This window comes from Scyliorhinus torazame, chromosome 7, assembly GCF_047496885.1.
Source record: "Scyliorhinus torazame isolate Kashiwa2021f chromosome 7, sScyTor2.1, whole genome shotgun sequence".
Lineage (NCBI taxonomy): Eukaryota > Metazoa > Chordata > Chondrichthyes > Carcharhiniformes > Scyliorhinidae > Scyliorhinus > Scyliorhinus torazame.
Genome location: NC_092713.1, coordinates 71,758,887 through 71,783,186, shown reverse-complemented (window position 1 = coordinate 71,783,186; position 24,300 = coordinate 71,758,887). Strand labels below are relative to the sequence as shown.

The 24,300-nt window shown below is 45.6% G+C and overlaps 1 protein-coding gene across 2 annotated transcripts; it reads right to left on the bottom strand.

Annotated features, from left to right (window-relative positions):
• Window positions 1-1,080: 1,080 nt before the first annotated feature.
• calr (calreticulin) lies at window positions 1,081-15,796 on the bottom strand. 2 transcript variants are annotated; one of them, XM_072510902.1, is made up of 9 exons: window positions 15,571-15,796; window positions 14,631-14,732; window positions 13,235-13,438; window positions 12,614-12,708; window positions 8,669-8,878; window positions 6,635-6,748; window positions 3,271-3,414; window positions 3,085-3,177; window positions 1,081-1,352 (listed from the first exon to the last, which is right to left on the bottom strand). In XM_072510902.1, the coding sequence occupies exons 1-9, from the start codon at window positions 15,659-15,661 to the stop codon at window positions 1,215-1,217; spliced, it is 1,191 nt and encodes a 396-aa protein (XP_072367003.1). In that variant the 5' UTR covers window positions 15,662-15,796; the 3' UTR covers window positions 1,081-1,214. The 2 variants fall into 2 exon arrangements, with proteins under 2 accessions (XP_072367003.1, XP_072367004.1); XM_072510903.1 differs by lacking the exon at window positions 6,635-6,748.
• Between the last annotated feature and the right edge of the window lie 8,504 nt (window positions 15,797-24,300).

The window sequence follows — 24,300 nt, the reverse complement described above, 5'->3', positions numbered from 1 at the left end:
CAACTTGACATCATTGCAGCTGTAAAGTTCTTGCCACTGAGATTGCTAGATCTCTCGGCATAGCTTTCTCCAAGGTCAGCACTGGGTCCTCTTGCTCCAAGATATGCCTGGTTGCTCAATTATTTGAGCTCTTCAGGTACCTCCTAATAAGGGGTGACCACGCACAAGTATGATAGAGCAGGCCATCTTATCAAGACTTCTCCAGGTCTGTGGCTTTGGCGGCTTGACTTAGTAGCGGAGGTTTTATTTGTCTGAGTCAGTGTGATTTAATTAGCATTAGGCCTTTCCTTTCAACGTATAAAGTCTAACCATTGACTCCATCTTGAGGACTTTTTAAAGATATTTCTTAGAGCATGTATCCTATATTTATAATCCTTGGCAGCAAAACCCAATTAGGTCTCATCAAAAAACATACCCTTTCTAGTAGGAGTTTGATAGTGTTAAAGAGCCCCTGTAGCCCTCGCTGATTTTTCTATTTCACCTAGACCAATTTCAGCACATTTACAGAGTACAAACTTTGTACAGACAAATCTAGAAGACTATTATCGTCAGTTTCATATTGTGCAACAAATGTGTCAATGAATGCAATAGCAAAGTTGGCACTTTGAACAGATATTGCATAGACAGACTGACCACAACGAAACTACCAATGAGCTTCTGACTCTATCTGTCCAATAACCACAAGTTAATACTAAATGACATCTGAAATCAAAATTGTGATATTTAATACCGTACAACAAAAGGGCAGCACGGTGGCGCAGTGCCTAGCACTTGCTGCCTCACGGTGCCGAGGTCCCAGGTTCGATCCCGGCTCTGGGTCACTGCCGTGTGGAGTTTGCACATTCTCCCCGTGTTTGCGTGGGTTTCGCCCCCACAACCCAAAAAGATGTGCAGGGGAGGTGGATTGGCCACACTAAATTATCCCTTAATTGGAAAAAATGAATTGGGTACTCTAAATTTAACAAAAAGAATTTTTTAAATCAATGAAGTTGAACCTTATAGTCTTGCATTTGCTGCAAATTCTACCATTCCCATCAATATTATAGTACAATATATATAGAAAACATAATGCTACCCTGCCACCTTTAAGACACATTTGTTTATGAAGGTACAACAGTGCAATTGTTAGAGATATCCTTTTGGAATAGGATGTTGGATGGGCATTCTAAATGCAGACAAACTGTCTAGGTGAACATTCAACATTTTTGAGAGATTTACAATTCATATTTATGTGTATCCATTCCCCCGTCTTCATGTTTGTCCACTTTTTCTACTTCCTCTTCCTTTTCAGTTCTTTCCTCCTTTTGTTCCTTTTCTTTCTCCTGTTTTTCTTTCATTTTCCTCTCACCAGCCTATTATGAAACAGCTAAATGTGTTACTTTGTGAAACCATTTGCACTAAGTAGTTTGAAAACAAATGTTAGTTACAATCATAATGGAGCTTCACTGTCCCAGATGTATGTTTTGCCAGCACATACACATCAGTTGTTTATAAATCTTATGAATCAAGGGCAAGAGTTGTGTGTTTGAAGGCCAAATAATTCAGACTGTGGAGTCACCCTATATGCTTCTTATAAAGATGCTCTAATGTTTAAGCATGGCACTCAATCACAAACACCAATTTACCTACTGTCAATCAATTAGAAATATAAATTGTCAATTGACTGGTGTCAATGAAGGGACACTGTGTGCCTTACAATCTGTCATTTAGAACCTCTGCTTCTGCTTGATTAATGGAAATATAAACAGGGGAGGTTGGGGCCTGGGCCTTAAATGCATGAGTCTGCCCAGCCAAAGACTAATGGTCAATTGGAGTTTAAGTGATTCGGCCTGATTGGCCTGTTATGCAAAAATAGCTTTCCGAGGAATACAAATTTGCTTTCAAAACATTCCTTTTGTATATGGGCAGTGTACAATAAATTCAAATTTATCTTGTTGGCAACATATTACATCCCAATATATGGAATGGCAGAGCAGGCTCAAGGGGCCGAACAACCTACTCCTATTTCTTAGAGTCTTATATTTAAAAACAATAGCTAAAACAATGCAGTCAAGCTTTATTGCAACAGAAGATGCTGCAGTTGAATTACTGTTCAACTGAAAAGTTAATCAGTTTATCATCAAAACTAATTGAATTAAAGGTTTTAACTCAAGAGGTGTTAATATATTTTCAGCACATTCTCAGCAAGAGGCTGGTTTAGCAGAGGGCTAAATCGCTGGCTTTGAAAGCAGACCAAGGCAGGCCAGCCTCCCCGAACAGGCGCCGGAATGTGGTGACGAGGAGCTTTTCACAGTAACTTCATTTGAAGCCTACTTGTGACAATGAGTGATTTTCATTCATTTTCAAGGATCAATAATCAGTGCAGATTGTGTTATTGAAGTAATATGGCATGGAGTCAGAACCATGGGGAGGAATTTTTCCATTTTTTGGCAGAGCAGTGCAGTGGGCAGGAAAACAGTTAACGCCACTGACCCCAATGACGGCTTTCTCTGCTGTACTGTTTCGGAAATAGTTGAAAAAGTTAAAGGGCAGGTCCCACGATGTAACACTAGTGGGCTGCAGCAACTTTAGATCAGAGAGCCGTTTTTATGTTTTTTTAAAAAAGGGGGCCCCAAAACCCTTCTCTGACCGAACACTACATTCCCCATATAATAATGGGATATAATTACACAACTTCCTTCAACCCCATCGCTTCTCGGCCTTTTGGCTAAGATGAGCGTGGAGTCAGGTGTAATACCTGGATCTGGCATGTCTCTCTTGTGGGGACCATGAATTGGATTCAATTTGAATTGGTTTTTGGAGCCGGCAAGGAGCTGGATTAGGCATTTGCCCCTGTCCACACTGAGCTCTGGCTTTGTAACTCTGATAAAGGACTTTAAAAAGAAAACTTCCTTCAACCACACAATCTTCTATACAGGATTCTATGCTCCTCCAATTCTGACCTTTGCACATCTCCAACTACATTTCTGAGAGGAGCCTTGAGATGTTTCACAACATTAAAGGCACCGTAAATGCAAGTTGCTGGTGTTTTTAAAAGACTTTCAGGCAGTGGCAAAGAGTTTGAGAAATAAGTAAAACAACTACCTCAGTTATTCCCCAAGTTTGATTTCCATATTCCTCAGCATATTTTACATCGTTTGTAATAAGGAAATTGTCAAAGATTGTCCCAGATTTCACCTAGGACAGACAAAAAGTTTGAAAATTTACAATGTCTAATCTGTTTGACTCACTTCAGTAAAATATCACTGCATTGATTCTTAATAGACATACCTGCCACAGATCAAGGCCAAGAACACCAATGTTATCATATCGATACATGTTGATCTCTGGTGTATATTCTGGATTATCAATTTCTGGATGGACCCAATTTCCTTTGAAGCTAGGGTTGTTAATCTGATGAGATTGCCATTCATCCTGAGCACAAGATCTTTTTAAAATTAATTTGAAGTTCATTTTACCATTAAGACAATTGCAACAGGCACAGTTAAAAATTAAATAAATTCTACTGTTTACAGATAAACTGAATATTTATCCAAAAGGGAAAACGAGAAAGAAAAACCAAGTAGCACAACCTTACAGAGCCCTTGAGAAGGAAAAATGTTATGCGGGGCAATATATTGTTTAAAATCTATTAATTCAACTGATTAACAATTATCAAGTAATCCCACCAATTCAAGGCTAGAATATCATGCACATGCTAGTCAGAGTAGAAATAGTAAGATGTATCAGATGAATACATGGCTGAAGAGATGGTGTTAGGGGGAGGGTTTCAGATTCCTGGGGCATTGGGACCGGTTACACCTAGACAGGACCGGGATTGATATCCTTGGGGGGGGGGGGGGGGGGGGGTTACTTGCTAGAGCGATTGGGAAGGGTTTAAACTAATATGACAAGGGGATGGGAACCTATGTAAGGATTCAGAGCAGGGGGAATCAAGAACAAGAGAAAAAGATAGAAAGGAGAATAAAGAGATAGGCAAGGCCTGTATCAGATAGATGATGACACTGTAAAAGCAATAGTAGGGATGGGACAAGGACCTTTAAAAGGACTAGCCTTAAGGTTTTGTACCTGGGGTGGCACGGTGGTGCAGTGGTTAGCACTGCTGCCTCACAGCTCCAAGGATTGGGTTCGATTCCAGCCCTGGGTCACCTGTTTGTGTGGAGTTTGCACCACTCCCCATGTCTGCATGGGTCTCACCCCCACAAACCCAAAGTTGTGAAAATTAGGTGGTTTGGTCACACCAAAATGCCTCTTAATTGGTTAAAAAAAAAATTGGGCACTTTAAATGAATGCACAGAGCATTCAAACTAAAATGGATGAATTAGTTGCATAGATAGATGTAAAGGGATATCATATAGTTGGGATTACGGACACATGGATCCAAGGTGACCAAGGACGGGAACTAAACATTGAGGGCTATTCAGTTTTTAGGAAGGAAAAGGTGGAGGAGTTACATTGTTGAATAATGAAGATATTGATACTATATTGAGGAAAGATATTAGCACACACAATGTGGAATCTGTCTGGGTCGAGTTAAGAAACATCCAAGGGGCAAACACATTCTAGGGGGGGGTATACAGACCACTAAACTGCAGTGGTAATGTTGGGAATAGCATTAGACAGGAAATCAGAGATGCATGTGATAAAGGAACATCTGTGATTATGGCTAACTTTATTCTGCAGACAGATTGGGTGGCTCAAATTAGTCACAGTACATTGGGGAGGAATTTCTGAAGTGTATACAGGATGGTTTTCTGGACCAGTATGTTGAGGAACTGGCAAGGGAACAGGCCATCTTGGACTGGGTGTTGTGCAATAAAAAAGGATTAGTTTGCTATCTAGTTGTGAGAGGACCCTTGGGGATCAGGGACCATAATATGGTATAATTCTTTATCAAAGTGAATAGTGAGGTATTTGATTCTGAGACCAGAGTCCTGAACCTCAGTAAAGATAACTGTGATGGTAGAAGGCATGAGTTGGCGATGACGGACTGGGAAACATTACTGAAAGGAAGGACAGCAGATAGGCAATGGCAGGCATTCGTTGAACAAACAGATGAACTCCAAAAGTTGTTTATTCCTATTTGGCACTAGAGTAGAAAGGGAGGAGCGGCATGGTGGCACAGTGGTTAGCACTGCTGCCTATGGTGCTGAGGATCCTGTCCCGGGTCACTGCCTGTGGGGAGTTTGCATATTCTCCCCGTGTCTGCGTGAGTTTCCTCCGGGTGCTCCAGTTTCCTCCCAGTCCAAAGATGTGCAGGTTAGGTGGGTTGGCCATGCTAAATTGCCCTTAGCGTCCAAAAAGGTTAGGTGGGGTTACTGGGATAGGTTGGAGATGTGGGCTTAAGTGGAGTGCTCTTTCAAAGGGCCGGTGCAGACTCGATGGGCACTGTAAATTCTATGATTATTTGAATGGGTATCAATTGAGAGAGGTGGATAATCAGCGAGACCTTGGTGTCATTATGCATGCCGCTGCAAGTAAGTCTGTAGGTCCAGCAGGCAATGGCATGTTGGCCTTCATAGCAAGGGGATTTAAGTATAGGGATAGAGATGTTTTACTGCAATTTTATGGGGCATTGGTGAAGCCACACCTAGAGTATTATGTGCAGATTTAGTGTCCTTATCTGAGGAAGGATGTTCTTGCCATGGAGAGTGTGCAGCGAAGGCTTACCACCAGGCTGATTCCCCGGGGGGGGGGGGGGGGGGGGGGGGGGGGGTTGGCAAGTGTTTTACCAGGAAGAAGGTGCACGATATTCACACCTGCAAACAATTAACAGATCAAATGTGCTGCTAGCAAGTATCTGTCACATTTAAGTGTTAGGGTTGGCTGGTTTTGTAAGTGGTGATGCCTTAAACTGTCTATTTAATTTGAATATAGATTTCATAGAATTTACAGTGCAGAAGGAGGCCATTCGGTCCATCGAGTCTGCACCGGCTCTTGGAAAGAGCACCCTACCCAAGGTCAACACCTCCACCCTATCCCCATAACCCAGTAACCCCACCCAACACTATGGGCAATTTTGGACACTAAGGGCAATTTATCACGACCAATCCACCTAACCTGCACATCTTTGGACTGTGGGAGGAAACCGGAGCACCCGGAGGAAACCCACGCACACACGGGGAGGATGTGCAGACTCCGCACAGACAGTGACCCAAGCCGGAATCGAACCTGCGACCCTGGAGCTGTGAAGCAATTGTGCTATCCACAATGCTACCGTGCTGCCCCAATATAGAATGAAGTTGGGGTCCACAAGATCAGCAATTAGCATTTCTGCCTGGATGCAAGGCCCAAGTGTTTCATGTTGTCTTGGAGATGGGCTTCGAGAGAGGAGGAGTTTGTCGGAAGTCACTGCAGGTTTTTCTAAAAAAAATCCCTGAATCTCACAGGGTCAGTCTGCAAGAATCCAAGAGTGAGAGAGAACACCCAGGAGAGAGATACAGAGCGCAAGAGGAGATTGAAGATATCAGGTTTGTGGGGGTTTAAATTAAGCTGGAAGATTCACCTAGCTTTGGCTAAAGGAAAAGGATTGTTACTTCGCCTCTCACCATGAAAGCTAGCTCAAGGAGAAGTTAACTAACATGGAATAAATGTATACCCTGAAAAACAAAATCATAACAGCTTCAATTTTCACCTTGTATTCTGGATTTTGAATCATAGGAGGATCCCATTCACCATAGATCACATCATCCCAGTCATCTGGTTTCTTGGCATTAGGATCTGGAATGGTATTTGGCTTGTCCCAGTCCTCATTTTGTGTTTTGGGGCAGCAAAGAGGAAAATTGGAAAGAAGGAAGAAAATGTATCTTTACTTTCTGAAAGTGCCTCCAGAATCCAAGGTTTTTAGATGTAAAAGAAATTCCGCAGATTTCCACAGTCCGATTAAAAACCACTTTACACAGAGGCAGTGGCCCCAGCCCCTGACTTCAAACTTGGGGTGAGACCACCTCAAGTGTGGCTGAGAAGCCCTGAGCTGGTTTTACGGTTGTCGGGCCATGGCTTAAGCGAGACTTCAATGTAAGTCCTGCCTCACAGACTATTGTGGTGTCCATGGACTATGCTTCCATAGGTCATTTTAGACTACACCCCCTTTTCATTTTTTGACAGAACATTTTGTGACAGTTTTGTTTGCACTTCAGCCCCATGTTACCGATTTATGGGCACCCGGAGCCAATAGATAGACCTCCTCATGAACCTGCTCCTGGACCTGGCCAAACTTGCATCTGAGTGGGTCTTCTGGCCAGACTGTCTGCCCCTCTACCATGGCTACATTAGTGGCTGGTTGTCCCAAGAGAGGGAGCATTCGGAATCCACCAGTGCGGTCAAGGTCTTCCGTGCCCAGAGGGGCACAGTGGGGACTGAGGTGTCTTATTGGCCCTTTTAATCATGTTTTGGTTTAATATTTTAAGTTTCATTTGTGATTTCCATTTTGGTTTAGGCAGTATCGCTTTAAGGGGCTGCCCCTTTAATTTGTCCTTCAGGTTATTTGATATATTTTAATTAATAATAATAATCTTTATTAATGTCACAAGTAGGCTTACATTAACACTGCAATGGAGTTACTGTGAAAATCCCCTAGTCGCCATATTCCAGCGCCTGTTCGGGTACACTGAGGGAGAATTCAGAATGTCCAATTTACTTAACAAGCACGTCTTTCGGGACTTGTGGGAGGAAACCAGAGCACCCAGAGGAAACCCACGCAGACAGGGGGAGAACGTGCAGACTCCACACAGAGTGACCCAAGCCGGGAATCAAACCCAGGTCCCTTGACGCCATGAAGCAACAGTTATTTGATTTGCTCAAAAATAAACCTGGCTCCCAGATTAGCTCTACTATCTCAGCAATGCTGGTACAACAAACAGTCTCCAACACTAATGTCATATTAGAAGGCAAGTGGGGTGTTCTGCCATGGCAGGTCTGACAGGTCCCAACTAAGCAAGGGGGGGGGGTAACTACTATAGGGGGAGACCTCTGTTGGTCACATGGCACCTGACCGGGAGCTGCAATAAAAGTTCTCATCATGATGTGCAGTCACCCCCAAGCACTGGAAAATATGACAAGGGGAAACCCTAAAGTTGCCATGAATGGTCACTTAAAGATTTCAATTGGCCGAAGGGTAGGTGCACCACCCAATGCCTTTTGCTGTTAAAGTATCAGTGGCGGCAAGTAGGCAACAGGTACAGTACCCCCACCAAGCCTCCTAATTTTGCACCTCCTGCTCATTGCCTACAAGCCCAGGGGGCTTGTAAAATCTGTAGAGTTGGAGGGGTTACAAAGATGGGGATGGGACTTGGGAGGGGTTTTAAAGCAAGAGCGAGAGTTTTAAAATCAAGGCATTGTCAAATGTATCATCTAAGACTGCCTGTAGGGCTGAGAAGTTTTCAAGAGATCCTTTGAAAGGACCAAAAAATCATATTACTTCAGTGACAACAGGAAGCCGAGGAGCCTTGAGTGGTTTGTCATGTCCCAATCTTGTTCACATAGCCCATTCATAACCATTCATAATTTCTAAGCACTGTGCATAGAGAAACTTTAACACAATTATCAGTTACACCATTCAAACTTAGTTTACTCACTAGAATCCTATTAAATGTATGCATTTTTAAAAAAAATGCTATAAAAGTTGTTTTATATTACTTAAATTCTTCAGACTGTGATGCTCACTTACTTCTGGCTGCGCATGATTAGGTTCATTAATTTTCTCCCAATCATCCCAGTCTTCAGGCTTCTTAGCATTTGGGTCCTTAATTGTTTTAGGAGGCAGTAGATCCCAGTCATCCTCCAGAGTCCCAGATTCAACTTTTTTGTTATCAATCTTCACTTCATACTTGTTATCAGAATGAACTATTAGGGTGTAGAGATGTGTGTACTCATCGTCCTATGAGCAAAATGTTATTTCAATTCATAAAGAGAAGTTACTTCTTCAATTATCCAATTTTACCCCTCAATTGCTAAGTAATTGGAGATAGTTTCCTTTCATTTACTAATATTACCACTTTTTGCAAAGCAAACTCCTTTGGCTTTGTGGTAGAATTTCCTGTCTCCCAGGTCAAAAGGGAGGTGGTTTGAACACTGATAGGACAATCTTGGTGAGTGGAAACTGGAACTTCAGCTCTGAATTTGGTGCTGACATCCAGCTGTATACTTGCATCTGGTGGATGTGGATGGTCCTGCTCATTGTTTAGGTCATAGAAGCCCATAACACCCTCCCTTACTGTATAGGACTAACCACCCCATTTACTAGTATAAAGATGGTTATGGCCATGAAAATAATTCATATGTCACAGCCTGTTAAACCGCCTACAAAACCTTCCACTGCTTCATGTTATTCTCCAAAGCAATAGTGCGAAGATTTTTTAAAAACTTTAGAATACGCAATTCTTTTTTTCCAATTAAGGGTCAATTTACCGTGGCCAATTCACCTACCTCGCAGATCATTTTGGGTTGTGGGGGTGAGACCCATGCAGACACGGGGGAGAACGTGCAAACTTCACACGGACAGTGGGCCGGGGCTGGGATCGACGACGCACAAGTCGGCAGTGCTAACCACTGTGCCACCATGCTGCCCTGCAATAGTGTGAAGATACAAACATAACCACTGTAATGTACACAGGTATCTGGGATGTCTTTAAAAAGGCAAGTTAAACTTTTCTGTACATATAATTGTGTTCCTTTATTGACTTATGCTCAAAATGAAAGATCAGGAATGTAATTATTTTGTATCTAGAGACAAGTAACCATCCTCCAACAGCCTGGACAAATTGTTCTTGTGGATATATTCCATGGCACTTTATCATTCAAGATATTACAGTGCCAAAGTACTCCCATCAACAAATTATTGTGGCAGTGAACAAAGAATTGTGTCCACAAACAAATATTCTGACTTTAAACCTCAATTTTGAGGAGTGCTATTTAAAACCACCATTTATAAATTAATCTTAAACTTGGCATACCTTAATCCTACAATGTGAAACAATCGCAGTGTATAATTTCAAGTCAACAGCTAAACAAAACACCCTAAATTGATTAATAGCACACTAATATAAGGCTTAATTGTGCAAGAAATAATGAGAGTAACATTTGCCATGGTAGCAGTGAATCAATCTTCCAGTTACCCTCCACTCAATTTAATTTCCCACTGAAATTCAATCGAAAACACAAATAGGACATGTGTAAAACTAGCCAACAATTCACTATCATTTGCTTTACATTACTTTGAAAGGTGGATTTTACCCCGAATGCATGATTAACGGTACGGCAGATAAAGGGGAACCTAGTATACCTGGATTTCCAAAAGGCATTCAATAAAGTGCCACACAAAAGGTAAATAGGTAAGATAAGGACTCATGGAGTTAGGGGTAAAAATTAGTCTAAATAGATAATTGTTTAATGAATAGGAGGCAAAGAGAGGACAATAATGGGCATTTATAAGTTGTTAGGCTATGACTAGTGGAGTGTCAGAAGGATCAGCACTGGGGCCTCATATTGACAAGCTATATTAATAACTTAAATACATTACTCTGACTCTTCATTGAAGTTTGCTGACAATACAAAGCTAGGTGGACTGGTAAGCTGTGGGGAGGACACAGCGAGGCCACAAAAGAGATATTGACAGACCAGATGAATGGGCAACAAGATGGCAAATGTGCTGAAGTGTGAAATTATTCACTTTGATTATAAGAATAGAAAAGCAGATTTTTTTTTTTATAGTCAGAAGCTTGTGATAAAATGGTTATTAAAAAAGAAAGTGAGAAGCTTGTTGCTGCTCAGAGAGATTTTATAAGATGTGGGAAGTCACTTGCTAGGCCAGAATTTATCATCCATCCCTAATTGCCTTTGAGAAGGTGGTGGACTGCTTCAATCCATGTATGTAGACACAGCCACAGTGTTATTAGGATGGGAGTTACTTTGGGGTAATTTGATACAACTAAGTGGCTTGCTAAGCAGATTCATTAATTGAATGTAAATTCCACCAGCTGCCACGGTGGGATTTGAACCCACACCCCCAGATTATTGACCTGGGCCTCTGAATTACTAGTCCAGTGACATTATCACTATGCCACAACTTTCCCTTACTGGGCATGCTCATACAAGGAGTGCAGAAAGTCAACATGCAGCTGCATCAAGCATTTAAAAAAGCAAAGGACATGTTGGCCTTTATGGCAAGGGGATTGAAGCACAGGAATAAAGAAGTCTTGCTACAATTGTACAGGACTTCAGTGAGATCACATGGGAATAGTATGTCCAGTCTTTGTCTCTGTATTTAAGGAAGGATATATTTGCATGGAGGTGGAACAGTGAAGGTTCACTAAATTGGTTCCTGGGATGGGGATCTTGTCTTATGCTGACAGGTTGAGTAAATTGGGTCCAAATTCTCTGGAGTTTCGAAGAATGAGAGGCTATCTCATTGAAACATACAAAATACCAAAGGGACTCGGTAGGGTAAATACTGGTCAGAGAATCTAAAACATGGGGCACGATCACAGGATATTTAGGACTGAGATGAGGATAAATTACTTCACTCGAAAGGTTTCAAATTAACGAATTCCTTATGTAGCCATCTCAGATGGCCACCTGCAAAGGACCATGGTAATTATGGCCAACCCAGGACTCATTCAGACTCAAAGCTTGTGTGTGTATTTGGAACCCAGATAGCTAGACGCGATCGAAACCCCCACTCGTTTGCATTCTAATGGGCCATTTCCCCAGAACAATAGGACCGCACTCAAGAAACCGATAGATACAGACTAATTGGCGCTACTCCCCTTTTCTCAGGGAGCCCAAACAGCCAAGGTCAATGACCGCTAAAGACACGCCCAGCCATCAAGGCACCTGCCCCTTTATTGGCCAAAATCAAAGGCAGTGATCGAAGCCTGTCGAATTATTGGGTCCAAGTTAAGGACCGCCCCAAAGAGCGCAAAATCCCAGAGGGATAAGAGACACAGCCATGTGTTCGCTCTCTCAGATCCGGCCAAGTGCAGCATAACAGCCAGACAGACAAGTTCAAGACCAACGATTGCTACCAGATGGATGAGCCCAGCAGAAACAGAGCCACTTCTTCCATCCAGCCACGCAAGATCCGGACAAAGGCCTTGTCCATCTGCATAGAGCCGGTTGCCCTGAAGTTAAGTATAGGTTATTGTAGTTGTTAGTGTAGTTTAACTTGTAGTGTTTTGTGTTGCATGTCGAAGTAATCCTTGTGTGTAAATAAACCATCTTTGAACTTGAACTGACTAACTGGTTGTGTGGTCCTTTGATCGATACCCGGTAAAGCCTTGTGGTGGTATCATTTGATATCTGGCGACTCTAAAGAGCATTATCATTAAAAGAGCAACATTATTCGTGACTCTGGTGCGATTGGCAACATCTTCCCCAGAGGATTGAAGGGGCTCATTCCCATAAGACTGAGATAGACAGATTTCTGGTCTCCCAGGGGATCAAGGATATGGGGAGCAGGCAGGAAAGTAGAGTGCAAGCACAAGATCAGTAATCATCGTATTAGATGGCGGAGTAGGTGCAACAAGCCATGTTTTTTTACTTCTATTTCTTGATTATTTTCCATGCCTACCTGTTAGTAAGACTTAAGCTCAACTTTGTTTAAAAAAATAATTACCTTGCATCTAATATCTTTTTTAATCAAATGATTTTCTCCTTTGTAGCTGAAGATCACATGAACCTTTTTTGTTTCTGGTCCGCAAATATCGGGACCTGAGGAATGGAATGACATTAAGTTCTTAAGTGAATTATAATCTTTTAGAGAAACAGTGATTTCACATTCTGGCATAGACTAGTGATTGGAAGAAAATTTCAGGAACAATTCAGTTGGGAAATTGGGAGGGAATTTTGTATGGATGCAAGCAGACATTTCTGATAATGCTGCCACAGTCCCAAGTCATGGAGAAGTTTATTATAAGCCCCAGTGCTATAAAAATAACCATAAATAATTACCACCAAACTCCTGTAAACTCAATTGGCTCAGACATAGATTAGTTTATTTTGTTCTAAGTTCATGAAAAAACATCTCCCTATATTTTTCCCAACCTGCCCTTAAAAAGGACTCTTTATACTTCTTCCTTCTCATTCACCTTCCCTAAAAGGGAATGTTCTGCTGATGGGTGCCTAATTTATTTTCATAGCTGCACATGTGTTGGAGGAGCTTAAGGTTGGTCCAGTGACATATTAATTTGAACCATTTTGAAGACTCGGAATGAGTTGATTTGTAGTCGCTACTTACCAAACATGATATAATAAGGAGACTTTCCAGACATATCTTCTTGGTCCAGATTAGAAGGAAAGAGCTTAATGTATCCACCACCGCAGTCAATATTTTGCTCATGTTTTACAGTGAATTGTATGACTAATGTTTGTCCTTCATTGTTGAATTGTTCAAATTTAATTGATCTAGCATAGAACTTGGCATCCTGACTTGTCTGGATTCCTGGGAGGAGAAATAAAGTTCATATTTTTGTATCCTTTGGCAAGCACAATAAAATTTATTGTGAGGACTTCTAACTAAAATAGCCATTCCAAGACAGCTACCACAGTTGGGTGAATTTTGTTGCATAACCTTGACTGTCTGTGGTCGCACATGAAAAGTTGTTGGGGGACGGGGTGGCAGGTGATGTGGGGAGAAGGTCAAAAGAAAACAGATCATGTAACTGCTCACAACCTTGAAATGAAGGCTGGAGGCACAGAACGTAGGGCATTTGTTATTGTCTGTAATTTTGTTTTGTGTAGCAATGTTTATGATAGGTGTTACCCATTGAAAATTGCACATTTCAGATCTTGTTGCCTCCCCAGTATTAGGGCAAGGAACATTTCAGAAGAACTGGAAAAGATTACGGAAGGAGCAAGGGAACAGCCAATGTGGTCCATGTGGATCCAAGGATACAGGAGAGACATGACATTTTGCAACATAGACCTAGGAAGTGGGTTTTGGAACAGAATACTCTGATATACTTCCCTTGCCATGTGCTAGAAGAGGGAAGGGTGGAAGATTAAACAACTCAACATGCGGTTAAAGGAGTGATACCAGGATAAAGGTTTCCATTTTCTGTTACACTGACACCAATTTAGGGAAGATTCACCTATTCTGCAAGGATATACTACATTTTAATAGGAAGGCAGCTCACGAATTGGCAAAAATAATTAATAGGGGAGTGAAGAGTCATTCAAACTAGGAAGGAAAGGGGGGGGGGGCAGGGTAAATAAAAGCAATTAGAAAGAGCAAGTGGAAAAACTAGAATTAGATGAGACTAATATACAAACAAAAAATGTATAATATGTAGAATGAATAAATAAAGAAAGAAAGCACAAGAGCAAAAATTAATTCAACCAGTTATGGGGGAAGGAAGCTTGATCAAAGTATCATGGGAAAAACAACAGCATTAAATGTGAACAAATATAAAGCTGTTTTGAATATTTTTAGGGAAGTAAATGTATAAGAAAGGAGAAAAAGAGGCAATATTAATGCAGGTAGGAAAGATCCAGACAGTCAATATGGGTAGAAACCAAAGGATTGTTCTATACACAGTGTCATCATGGGGAGGGAGCAGAATGGAAGTGGACCGATTAGTACGATGAGTTAATAATGCATGGTTATTGTTGCTTCATTTATTTGTGATAATTACCTTTGTCCTTCTCAGAATCACCATAAAAACTTCCAGCATGGAGTCTAAATTTACCATAGTCAGACCTGTGTTTTGATTCTATCCATCTGCTTTCCCAAGCATCTTAAAAGAAAAAAATGGAAATGCATCACAATGCTTCTTTAAAAACTGTACATGTATCATTGCATGATTGAGAAAGCTCTGAAACTGGATAATAGCTGCAACAAGTTAAAGCTAAGTATCAGAACACATAAGAACATAAGAACTAGGAACAGGAGTAGGCCATCTGGCCCCTCGAGCCTGCTCTGCCATTTAATGAGATCATGGCTGATCTTTGTGGACTCAGCTCCACTCTCCGGCTGGTACACCATATCCCCGAATCCCTTTATTCTTTAGAAAGGCATCTATCTTTTTCTTAAAAAGTTTAAAGAAGGAGCCTCAACACATTTCCTTCTCTGATGTTGCCGTCTCCCTGGAGGAGAAAACTAGACTAGAAGCAAGGCCAATTCAACTGACTGACCCAAGGGTGAAGTCTGTTCGAAAAATAATTGTTCACAGCCTAATCTAATGCACTACTGCCGCAAACAGCAGACTAATTGACTATTGGACCCTATCCATCCTTTTCGATTGTAATGACCTGTGTCGTAACTCTTAAATTTCATTTTAAATTCAGGTATTAGTTAAAGGTTAGATATTTCACCTTCGAAGCTAAATATCTATTTCCTATATTGCAATAAATAGGATGTCAAAGAGAGTATGATCGGAGGAATCATGGTGCACAGGAAAATATTCAGATCCACGCTCCGTACACGTGATTTAAAATTTAGCGGTAAAGTTCATTTCTCAGTCCAACATCGATCTTTGAGTAAATCTGCAGCCCTTCAGTTTATCAAACTGTTTGCCCCGCCCCGCCAACCTGTGCCTCCCATCTCTCCCTTGAAGCCCAAACTCTGCCGCTCACCGCCATCCGCGAACTCTTCCTTCAGGTAGATCTGGGGCTCTGCCAGCGACTGGGCGGCTAAAGCTGCCAGCAGCAGTATGGCTACCTTCATGTCACTAAATGTTATTCGGTTGTTTCGTTGTGTTGTTCCTCCCAGTCGTTATTCGGAGCCGGTTAACGGTTTAAGCTTCACGTTCTACGTCCGACAACGACAGAAACTCGCCGTTTGCCCCGACAATAAAATTGCTGCCCAGCAGCCAAATTAATACAAACCATTGAGTGAACAATGTTACCTGACGGCGGGACGGCCAGTAGCCAATGAGGAGGAAGCTGGGCTCTGTGAAGTAATTGCCAGGTTCACAGAGACCCCGGGAGAGGTGTGACCTTTTTCAAAATGAAAGCAGCATTTCTCATGCATGAAATTAGTAACGAAAAAGGCATTGCATAGATGTGCAAAAGGCCTGATAGTAAATAATAAACACAAGAAATGCATCATCCCACCCTCATACCCCAATTACCTGGAATTAAAGTCATTGATCTACACAGATCAGCAATGTCTCCATGTTAAATCGAATTGTTCTCGAGTCAACATATCAGAAAGCATAGAAGGAATAAAATACCAATCCTTGTGTGGCGCTGGTTGGTTTCATCCTTGAGGCAGTAGGAGGACTGTTAAGGGTGGCACAGTGGTTCGCACTGCTGCTGCAACAGCTCCAGGGGCTCAGGTTCAATTCCAACCTCAGATGTCTGTGTGGATTTGCACTTCCTCCCCGTGTCTGCGAGGGTTTTCTCCGGGTGTTCCAGTATCCTCCCACAATCCAAAGTTGTGCAGGTTAGGTGGATTGGCCGTGCTAAATTGCCCCTTAGTGTCTGTGAAGTTGCTGAGTTACGGGAGTCGGGTGGAGGTGTGGCCTTAAGTGGGGTGCTCTTTCCAAGGGCCGGTGCAGACACAATGGGCTGAATGGCCTCCTTCTGCATTGTAAATTCTATGATTCTATTATGATTGACCATGGTCAAGCCTGAGTTACAGCTTCTGATGGCTTTATGGGCTTTAACTGAAGGACAAAAGCTGAACGGGAACTGGCTGTGATGTTCCACAAAGTCAGATAGCCTGCTAGCTCCCCTTCATGAGTCACAAGTGGTCTTACACTCTCCTGACAGGGAACATAAAAAAACCTTGGGCGAAATTCTCCGGAAACGGCGCGATGTCTGCCGACTGGCGCCCAAAACGGCGCCAATCAGACGGGCATCGCGCCGCCACAAAGGTGCGGAATGCTCCGCATCTTTGGGGGCCGAGCCCCAACATTGAGGGGCTAGGCCGACGCCGGAGGAATTTCCGCCCCGCCAGCTGGCGGAAATGGCCTTTGTTGCCCCGCCAGCCGGCGCAGAAATGCCATCTCCGGGCGGCGCATGCGCAGGAGCGTCAGCGGCCGCTGACAGTTTCCCACGCATGCGCAGTGGAGGGAGTCTCTTCCACCTCCGCCATGGTGGAGACCGTGGCGGAGGCGGAAGGGAAAGAGTGCCCCCATGGCACAGGCCCGCCCGCTAATCGGTGAGCCCCGATCGCCGGCCAGGCCACCGTGGGGGCACCCCCCGGGGCCAGATCGCCCCGCCCCCCCCCCAGGACCCTGGAGCCCGCCCACGCCACCTTGTCCCGCCAGTAAGGTAGGTGATTTAATTTACGCCGGCGGGACAGGCAATTTATCAGCGGGACTTCGGCCCATCCGGGCCGGAGAATCGAGCGGGGGGACCCGCCAACCGGCGCAATTCCCGCCCCCGCCGAATATCCGGTGCCGGAGACTTCGGCAACCGGCGGGGGCAGGATTCACGCCAGCCCCAGGCGATTCTCCGACCCGGCGGGGGGTCGGAGAATGTCGCCCTTATCTGAGAAAATTGGGTATTCAGACTGTGACGATGGTGAGTAATTATGGACAAATGGTTTTTAAAACATAAAACAATGTTTATTCCATTAACTCAACTTAACCTCTTAAATAAACATTGGACCTCTTAACATCCCTTACTTCAAAGATAACCCAGAAGATATTACAACACTAAACAATCCTTCTGTTATTCCTTTCAACATCCAAGAGAGACTTAACACCTTTAAACAGAAACACATTAGGCTTTACTATTATGAGTTTAAATCACCCAAATGATCCAGAGATAGTCTTTCATGGCAGAGATCACAGCAGATCCAGCTCACTGCAAACACAGACACACACCCAAGCTCTTTTCCTCAAAACTGAAACTTCAAAATGGCTGAACTCAGCTCAGCTCCAACCACTCTCTGACATCACTGTTTTCTTTTTTGTTAAATATGTTTTTATTAAGAATTTTTCAACAATATTTTCCACCTTACAAACACCCCCCCCCCACACCCCCTTAACAAAGAAAAGAAAGAGAACTTGCGTGGCAAGACATGAACATGGTAAGTCAATAAGATGCAGAACTTTGTACATTGGATTCATCCCGTACATGCCAGTTTCCGGATCATTCATGTGTTTTCTTGCTCAAATGCCCCCCAAAGGAACCCCCCTCCCCCCCCACGAATGATGTCCCCCCCCCCCTCCCCCCCCTGGGTTGCTGCTGCTGCTGTCCGACCTTCATCTAACGCTCTGCGAGATGGTCTAGGAACGGTTGCCACCGCCTGTAGAACCCCTGCGCAGACCCTCTCAAGGCAAACTTTATCCTTTCCAACTTGATAAACCCAGCCATATCATTTATCCAGGCCTCCACGCTGGGGGGGCTTCGCCTCCTTCCACATTAGCAAGATCCTTCGCCGGGCTACTAGGGACGCAAAGGCCAGAATGCTGGCCTCTTTCGCCTCCTGCACTCCTGTCTCGTCCACTACTCCAAATAGTGCTAGCTCCCAGCTTGGCTTGACCCGGACTTTCACCACCTTAGATACTGTTCCCGCAACTCCCCTCCAGAACCCCTCCAGTGCCGGGCATGACCAAAACATATGGACATGGTTCGCCGGGCTCCCTGAGCACCTTCCACATCTGTCCTCCACCCCAAAGAACCTACTCAGCCTCGCCCCCGTCATATGCGCTCTATGAACCACCTTAAATTGTATCAGGCTAAGCCTGGCACACGAGGAAGAGGAATTAACCCGAGTTAGGGCATCAGCCCATAGCCCCTTGTAAAAACTGTTCTTTCATCTTATATTTTTTCTTTTTTGTCAGAGAGAGGCACATCGAAGTTATGGTCGAACACATTGACATCAATGACTTCTAGTCCCGAAAGTACATCCAGTTCAAGCCCAATTCCAGGCTCTTCCCTCAGCGAAGAGGCACAATTATCTGTCAATAAAGCAGAGGTAGAAACCACATCGCACGGGGTGTGTGGTGTGAAAAGCGAGCACGTGGAGAGGTAAGGTAATAGCCAAGGATGCTTACTTGTATTGAAGGTGAGTTCTCTAATGTAAAACGGTCAAGTGGGACTGGAAAGGCGTAGGATGTAGCCTCATAAAAAGACTTAAGGGGAATTTTATAAGGATGCCAATTCATAACCTTAGTGTTGTCCAGAAGTTGGCAACGCAGGGCGTGGCACCAGGAATGGACATGGCATGAGTGGCAAGAGAAAGGGTCAAAAGATGGGGAACAGAAGTCACAAAGTGGGCATGAGGCCATAAGGGCGGAGGGAACATACAAATGTCTCACTGCAAGCAGGTTGCTTGTAGTCTGGAGGTCAGGATGTGAGAGGCCGAGTGAGAACCACAATGACGCCCTGGCCCGGAAGTAAAGAGTGCCTGGAACGGAGCCATTGGAGCTCATATGTCGTGGATACATATCTCCTGTGCCAGCGTTAGTATTTAGTGAAAGCTTGACAAGAGCTTCTTCATATCATTCCGTTAATGACTGGGAAGAGAAGAAGGATTGGAAAGTGAATTCTTGAATTATGTCCTTGTCTCTCTTTTGGTATTGATCCATAACGTCAATTATCTATTGGGGTGAAGGAAGCGTATCAGTACTATGCCTGAAACCCCAATCGAACCATATTTTAGGTATTTTCCCAGTCCTAAAACATCGCCAAACCAGCGAAGCATTCTGGAGGCCGTGTTGACGGCGAAGTCAATAATAGAGGAGAATGCATGTGGCAGTCTCGGGAAGGTGTTTTTCATGGTCTCGCCTAATACAGTAAAGAATTCTCTCATGGCTGGTGTGTTGGGTGCTCTGCTACACAGACAAACCAACACGGTTGCGAATGGTACAACTCAGTTTTATTACTGACATATATTTACAGTGGTAAACTGGTTACTGAGGTTCGATCATAACCCTTGAATCTGTGGACCTATTCCTAACACTATCTTGGAGTAGCACTCAGCACATGGTGGATGTCTGAGTGGCTTGCTGTGAGCTCTGTGCCCTGAGCTGTCTCCTGCTGGAATGAATCGGAAGTGTTGTGTTCCCTGTTTTGTAGTGTGTATGCTCTTGCCTGTGATTGGCTGTGGTGTTGTGCGTGTTGATTGGTCCGTTGATCTGTCCATCAGTGTGTATGTATGTTTGTACCATGATGTTTACCTGAATATCATGACATCCCCCCTTTGTTACAAGAACATGTGCCTATGTGATTATAAATAGAGAAGTGTACTGAGTGCAGCTGAATGTGTGTGTGCAATATCTACAGCATGTACATGGGGCTAAACTATATACAAGGGGCGATGTCGGGTGTGACGTAGCAACGAGGTTGTACCATAAACAAAGAACTGGGAAATGTTGAACGACAAAATGAACTCCTGTAACGACAAGGAAGAACAGAAACATATTAACACAGTGGTATTACGAGTTCAATGTACAAACAGGCTCATAAGTCCAGTCTAGTAGGTGGGCGACGAATTTGAGTTGACCGCCTCAAGGGTGGGTCAGGATCCACCGGCTGAGGAATGGGCCTGGCCACGGGCGACGACGGAAGGGGCATGGTGGCAGGAAGCTCCACAAAGTCGACATCAGAAACAACAGGAGGGCATGGTACAGGTGTAAGTTCCCATAGCGAGCGTGGAAGTAGGCGAAGAGCCCGGCAATTGCGCCTGCGAATGGATCCAACAGGCATGCGAACCAGGAACGAGCGGGGAGCCACACGTCGGAGAACTTCGGCAGGCGCTGACCAGACACCTTCTGGTAGGTGGATGCGGACGTCGTCTCCAGGCCCCAGGGCGGGAAGATCAGTTGCCCGTGTGTCATATGCCATCTTCTGGCGAACGTGCTGCTGTTGCATTCTGTGTAGTACGGGAGCATGGTTGGTTGTGGGTACCAGAATGGATGGCACAGTGGTCCTAAGGGCGCGACCCATCAACAGCTGGGCTGGTGAGAGGCCAGTGGCTAGTGGGGCCGAGCGATAGGCTAGCAGGGCGAGGCAGAAATCCGATCCGGCAGCAGCGGCCTTGCCGAGGAGCCGTTTGACGATGTGAATGCCCTTCTCCGCCTTTCCAGTGGACTGGGGTGCAGAGGGCTGAACGTCACATGTGTGAAGCCATACGAAGCAGCAAAGGACGACCATTCCTGGCTGGCTAAACAGGGCCCATTGTCCGACATGACAGTAATCGGAATGCCGTGGCGAGCGAAGGTGTCTTTGCAGGCCCTTATGACAGCGGACAATGTCAAATCGTGCAGGCGTATGACCTCTGGATAGTTGGAAAAGTAATCAATGACGATTACATAGTCCCTGCCGAGCACGTGAAAGAGGTCCACACCCACCTTCATCCAGGGGAACGTCACCAGCTCATGGGGCTGAAGCGTCTCAGGAGGTTGCGCCGGTTGAAACTTTTGGCAGGTGGGGCAGTTGAGCACCATATTGGCAATGTCATCACTGATGCCCAGCCAGTATAGTGCCTCTCGGGCCCTCCGTCTGCACTTCTCGACTCCCAGATGGCCTTTGTGTAGTTGTTCGAGGACCAGCCTGTGCATGCTGAGCGGAATCACAATCCGGTCCAGCTTTAGGAGGACACCATCAATGACGGCCAAGTCGTCTCAGACATTGTAGAACTTCGAGCCACCCTCCCGTCATGTGGCGCATCACCTGTTGTAGAAGGGGGTCAGCCGCAGTCTCCCGGCGAATACGGGCCAGACTGGAGTCGTCCGCTGGCAGATTTGCCGATGTGAAGGCCACCTGCGCTTCGACCTGACAGACGAACCCCTCCGAGTCGGGCGGTGTGCTCACTGCTCTAGATAGGGCATCCGCAATGATAAAGTCCTTTCCCGGGGTGTAGACCAGATGGAAGTCATACCTCCTGAGTTTAAGTAGGATGCGCCGGAGGCGAGGGGTCATCTCGTTCAGGTCCTTATGTATGATGCTGACCAGGGGGCGATGGTCAGTCTCAACGGTAAACTGGGTGAGACCATACACGTAGTCATGGAACTTGTCTATTCTGGTTAGCAAACCCAGGCACTCCTTTTCGATGTTCGCATAGGCGACCGGGGCCCATGACGCAGTGTCATCCCGCTGTAGGAGTACCGCCCCGATGCCGGACTGGCTGGCATCAGTTGAAATTTTAGTGTCATGAGATGTGTCGAAAAACGACAATACCGGGGCTGTGGTGAGCTTAATTTTGAGCTCCTCCCATTCCTTCTGGTGTGCGGGCAGCCACTGAAACTCCGTGGACTTCTTGACTAGGTGGCGCAGAGCCGTCGTGTGGGAGGCAAGGTTGGGAATGAACTTCCCCAGGAAGTTGACCATGCCTAGGGAGCGTAGCACTGCTTTCTTGTCTGCCGGCTGCGGCAATGCTGTAATGGTGCTCACCTTGTCTGCATCCAGACGGACCCCTAGCCGGGATATGTGGTCACCCAGAAACTTCATCTCGGTTTGGCCAAAAGAACACTTGGCTCGGTTGAGGCGCAGGCCATTTTCCCGTATGCGCGCAAAGACGCGCTGGAGACGATTGATGTGCTCCTGTGGTGTGGTGGACCAGATGATGACGTCGTCCACGTAGACGCGCATGCCTTCGATGCCCTCCATCATCTGCTCCATGATCCTGTGAAAGACCTCGGATGCCGAGATGATGCCAAATGGCATTCTGTTATAGCAGAACCTGCCGAAAGGGGTGTTGAAGGTGCACAGCTTTCGGCTGGACTGACCCAGTTGGATCTGCCAAAAACCCTTCGAGGCATCCAGTTTTGTGAAGATTTTAGCCCGGGCCATTTCGCTCGTGATCTCTTCCCATTTGGGTATGGGGTAGTATTCCCTCATTATGGTGTTGTTGAGGTCTTTTGGATCAATGCAGATCCGGAGCTCGTCTGAGGGCTTTTTAACACACATGATGGAGCTGACCCATGGCGTGGGCTCCGTGACCCGGGATAGCACCCCTTGGTCCTGGAGATCCTGCAGCTGCTGCTTGAGGCGGTCTTTGAGTGGCGCTGGGACCCTGCGAGGTGCGTGAATGACCGGGGTGGCGTCCGGTTTGAGCCGTATTCTGTAGGTGTAGGGCAGTGTTCCCATGCCCTCAGAATGCCTCCTGGTTGTGGGCGAGGAGCGATTGGAGCTGTGCCCTGAATTCTGCATCCGGGAAGTCAGATGTGCCTTCTCGAGACAGAGCATGGACCTGTTGCACGAGGTGGAGAACCTTGCATGGCTGTGCGCCTAGCAGGGAGTCCTTTGATGATCCGACTATTTTGAATGAGAGTGTGGCAGTGTGTGTGGCAGTGTGTCACCTGGAGCTGGCAGGATCCCATAGCCGGGATAACGTTCCCATTGTAGTCGACCATCTTGCAACGGGATGGCCGAATTGGTGGTCTGACCTTCATGGCATAGAAGGCTGACCATGCTATGAGGTTGGCGGAGGCGCCAGTGTCCAGACGGAATGTTATCGGTGATCGGTTGACCATTAGGGTGGCACACCATTCATCACCCGGATTGACAGTGTTCACTTGCAACGGCTGGTGGGTCCTGGCTGGAGACATCCGGTTCCAATCAATGACCGCAACACGGGAAGCGTCCCGGTCGTCTGTGTCACTGGTCTGGATATCGTCTGGGCACGACTCGTAGTAAGGAGGCTGAATGGTCCGCACGTCCCTGCGAGGTTGTCGGAATTGGGGAACATTGGCAGGTTGAGCTGCTCGACAGCAGGCCGCACGTCGTGACATCATGGCGTTCGTTGCGCCACCGCGCATGCGCAGTTCGGTCTTGCGTCGAGCGCGCCTGCGCATCACGTCCCTCCATGTCGACGTCTTTTTTGGTGCGCACAAACGCGGGAGGCCTCGGAAAACGCGCAAAATGGCCGCCCTCGTCCGGGCCGCGGGCCGGGAGGAACTCGATCGCCTGGACCCATTCGGCCTCATAGGATGCCTGCCTCACCGATCCGGCCTCGTAGGACCCCTGCCGCACCGATTCGGCCGCTTGAAATTGGGAGTAGCGGCTAGTCACGTTTTCATGCAGGACACAGGCTTCGATTGCGGAGGCTAGGGTGAGGCCTTTAGTTTTCAGGAGCTGCTGGCGTAGTGTGCCCGAGGTGACCTCAAAAACAATCTGGTCCCGAATCATTGAATCGGAGGTGGTGTCATAACCGCAGGACTGCGCGAGGATACGGAGGTGTGTAAGGAAGGATTGAAAGGGCTCATCCTTACCCTGCAGGCGCTGCTGGAAGAGACACCTCTCGAAACTCTCGTTGACCTCGACGTTGAAGTGTTGGTCGAGCTTGAGAAGGACCGTCTTGTACTTGGTCTTATCCTCACCTTCCGCGAATGCCAGGGAGTTGTAGACATGGATGGCGTGTTGACCTGCCGTGGAGAGGAGGATGGCGATCTTTCTGGTGTCCGA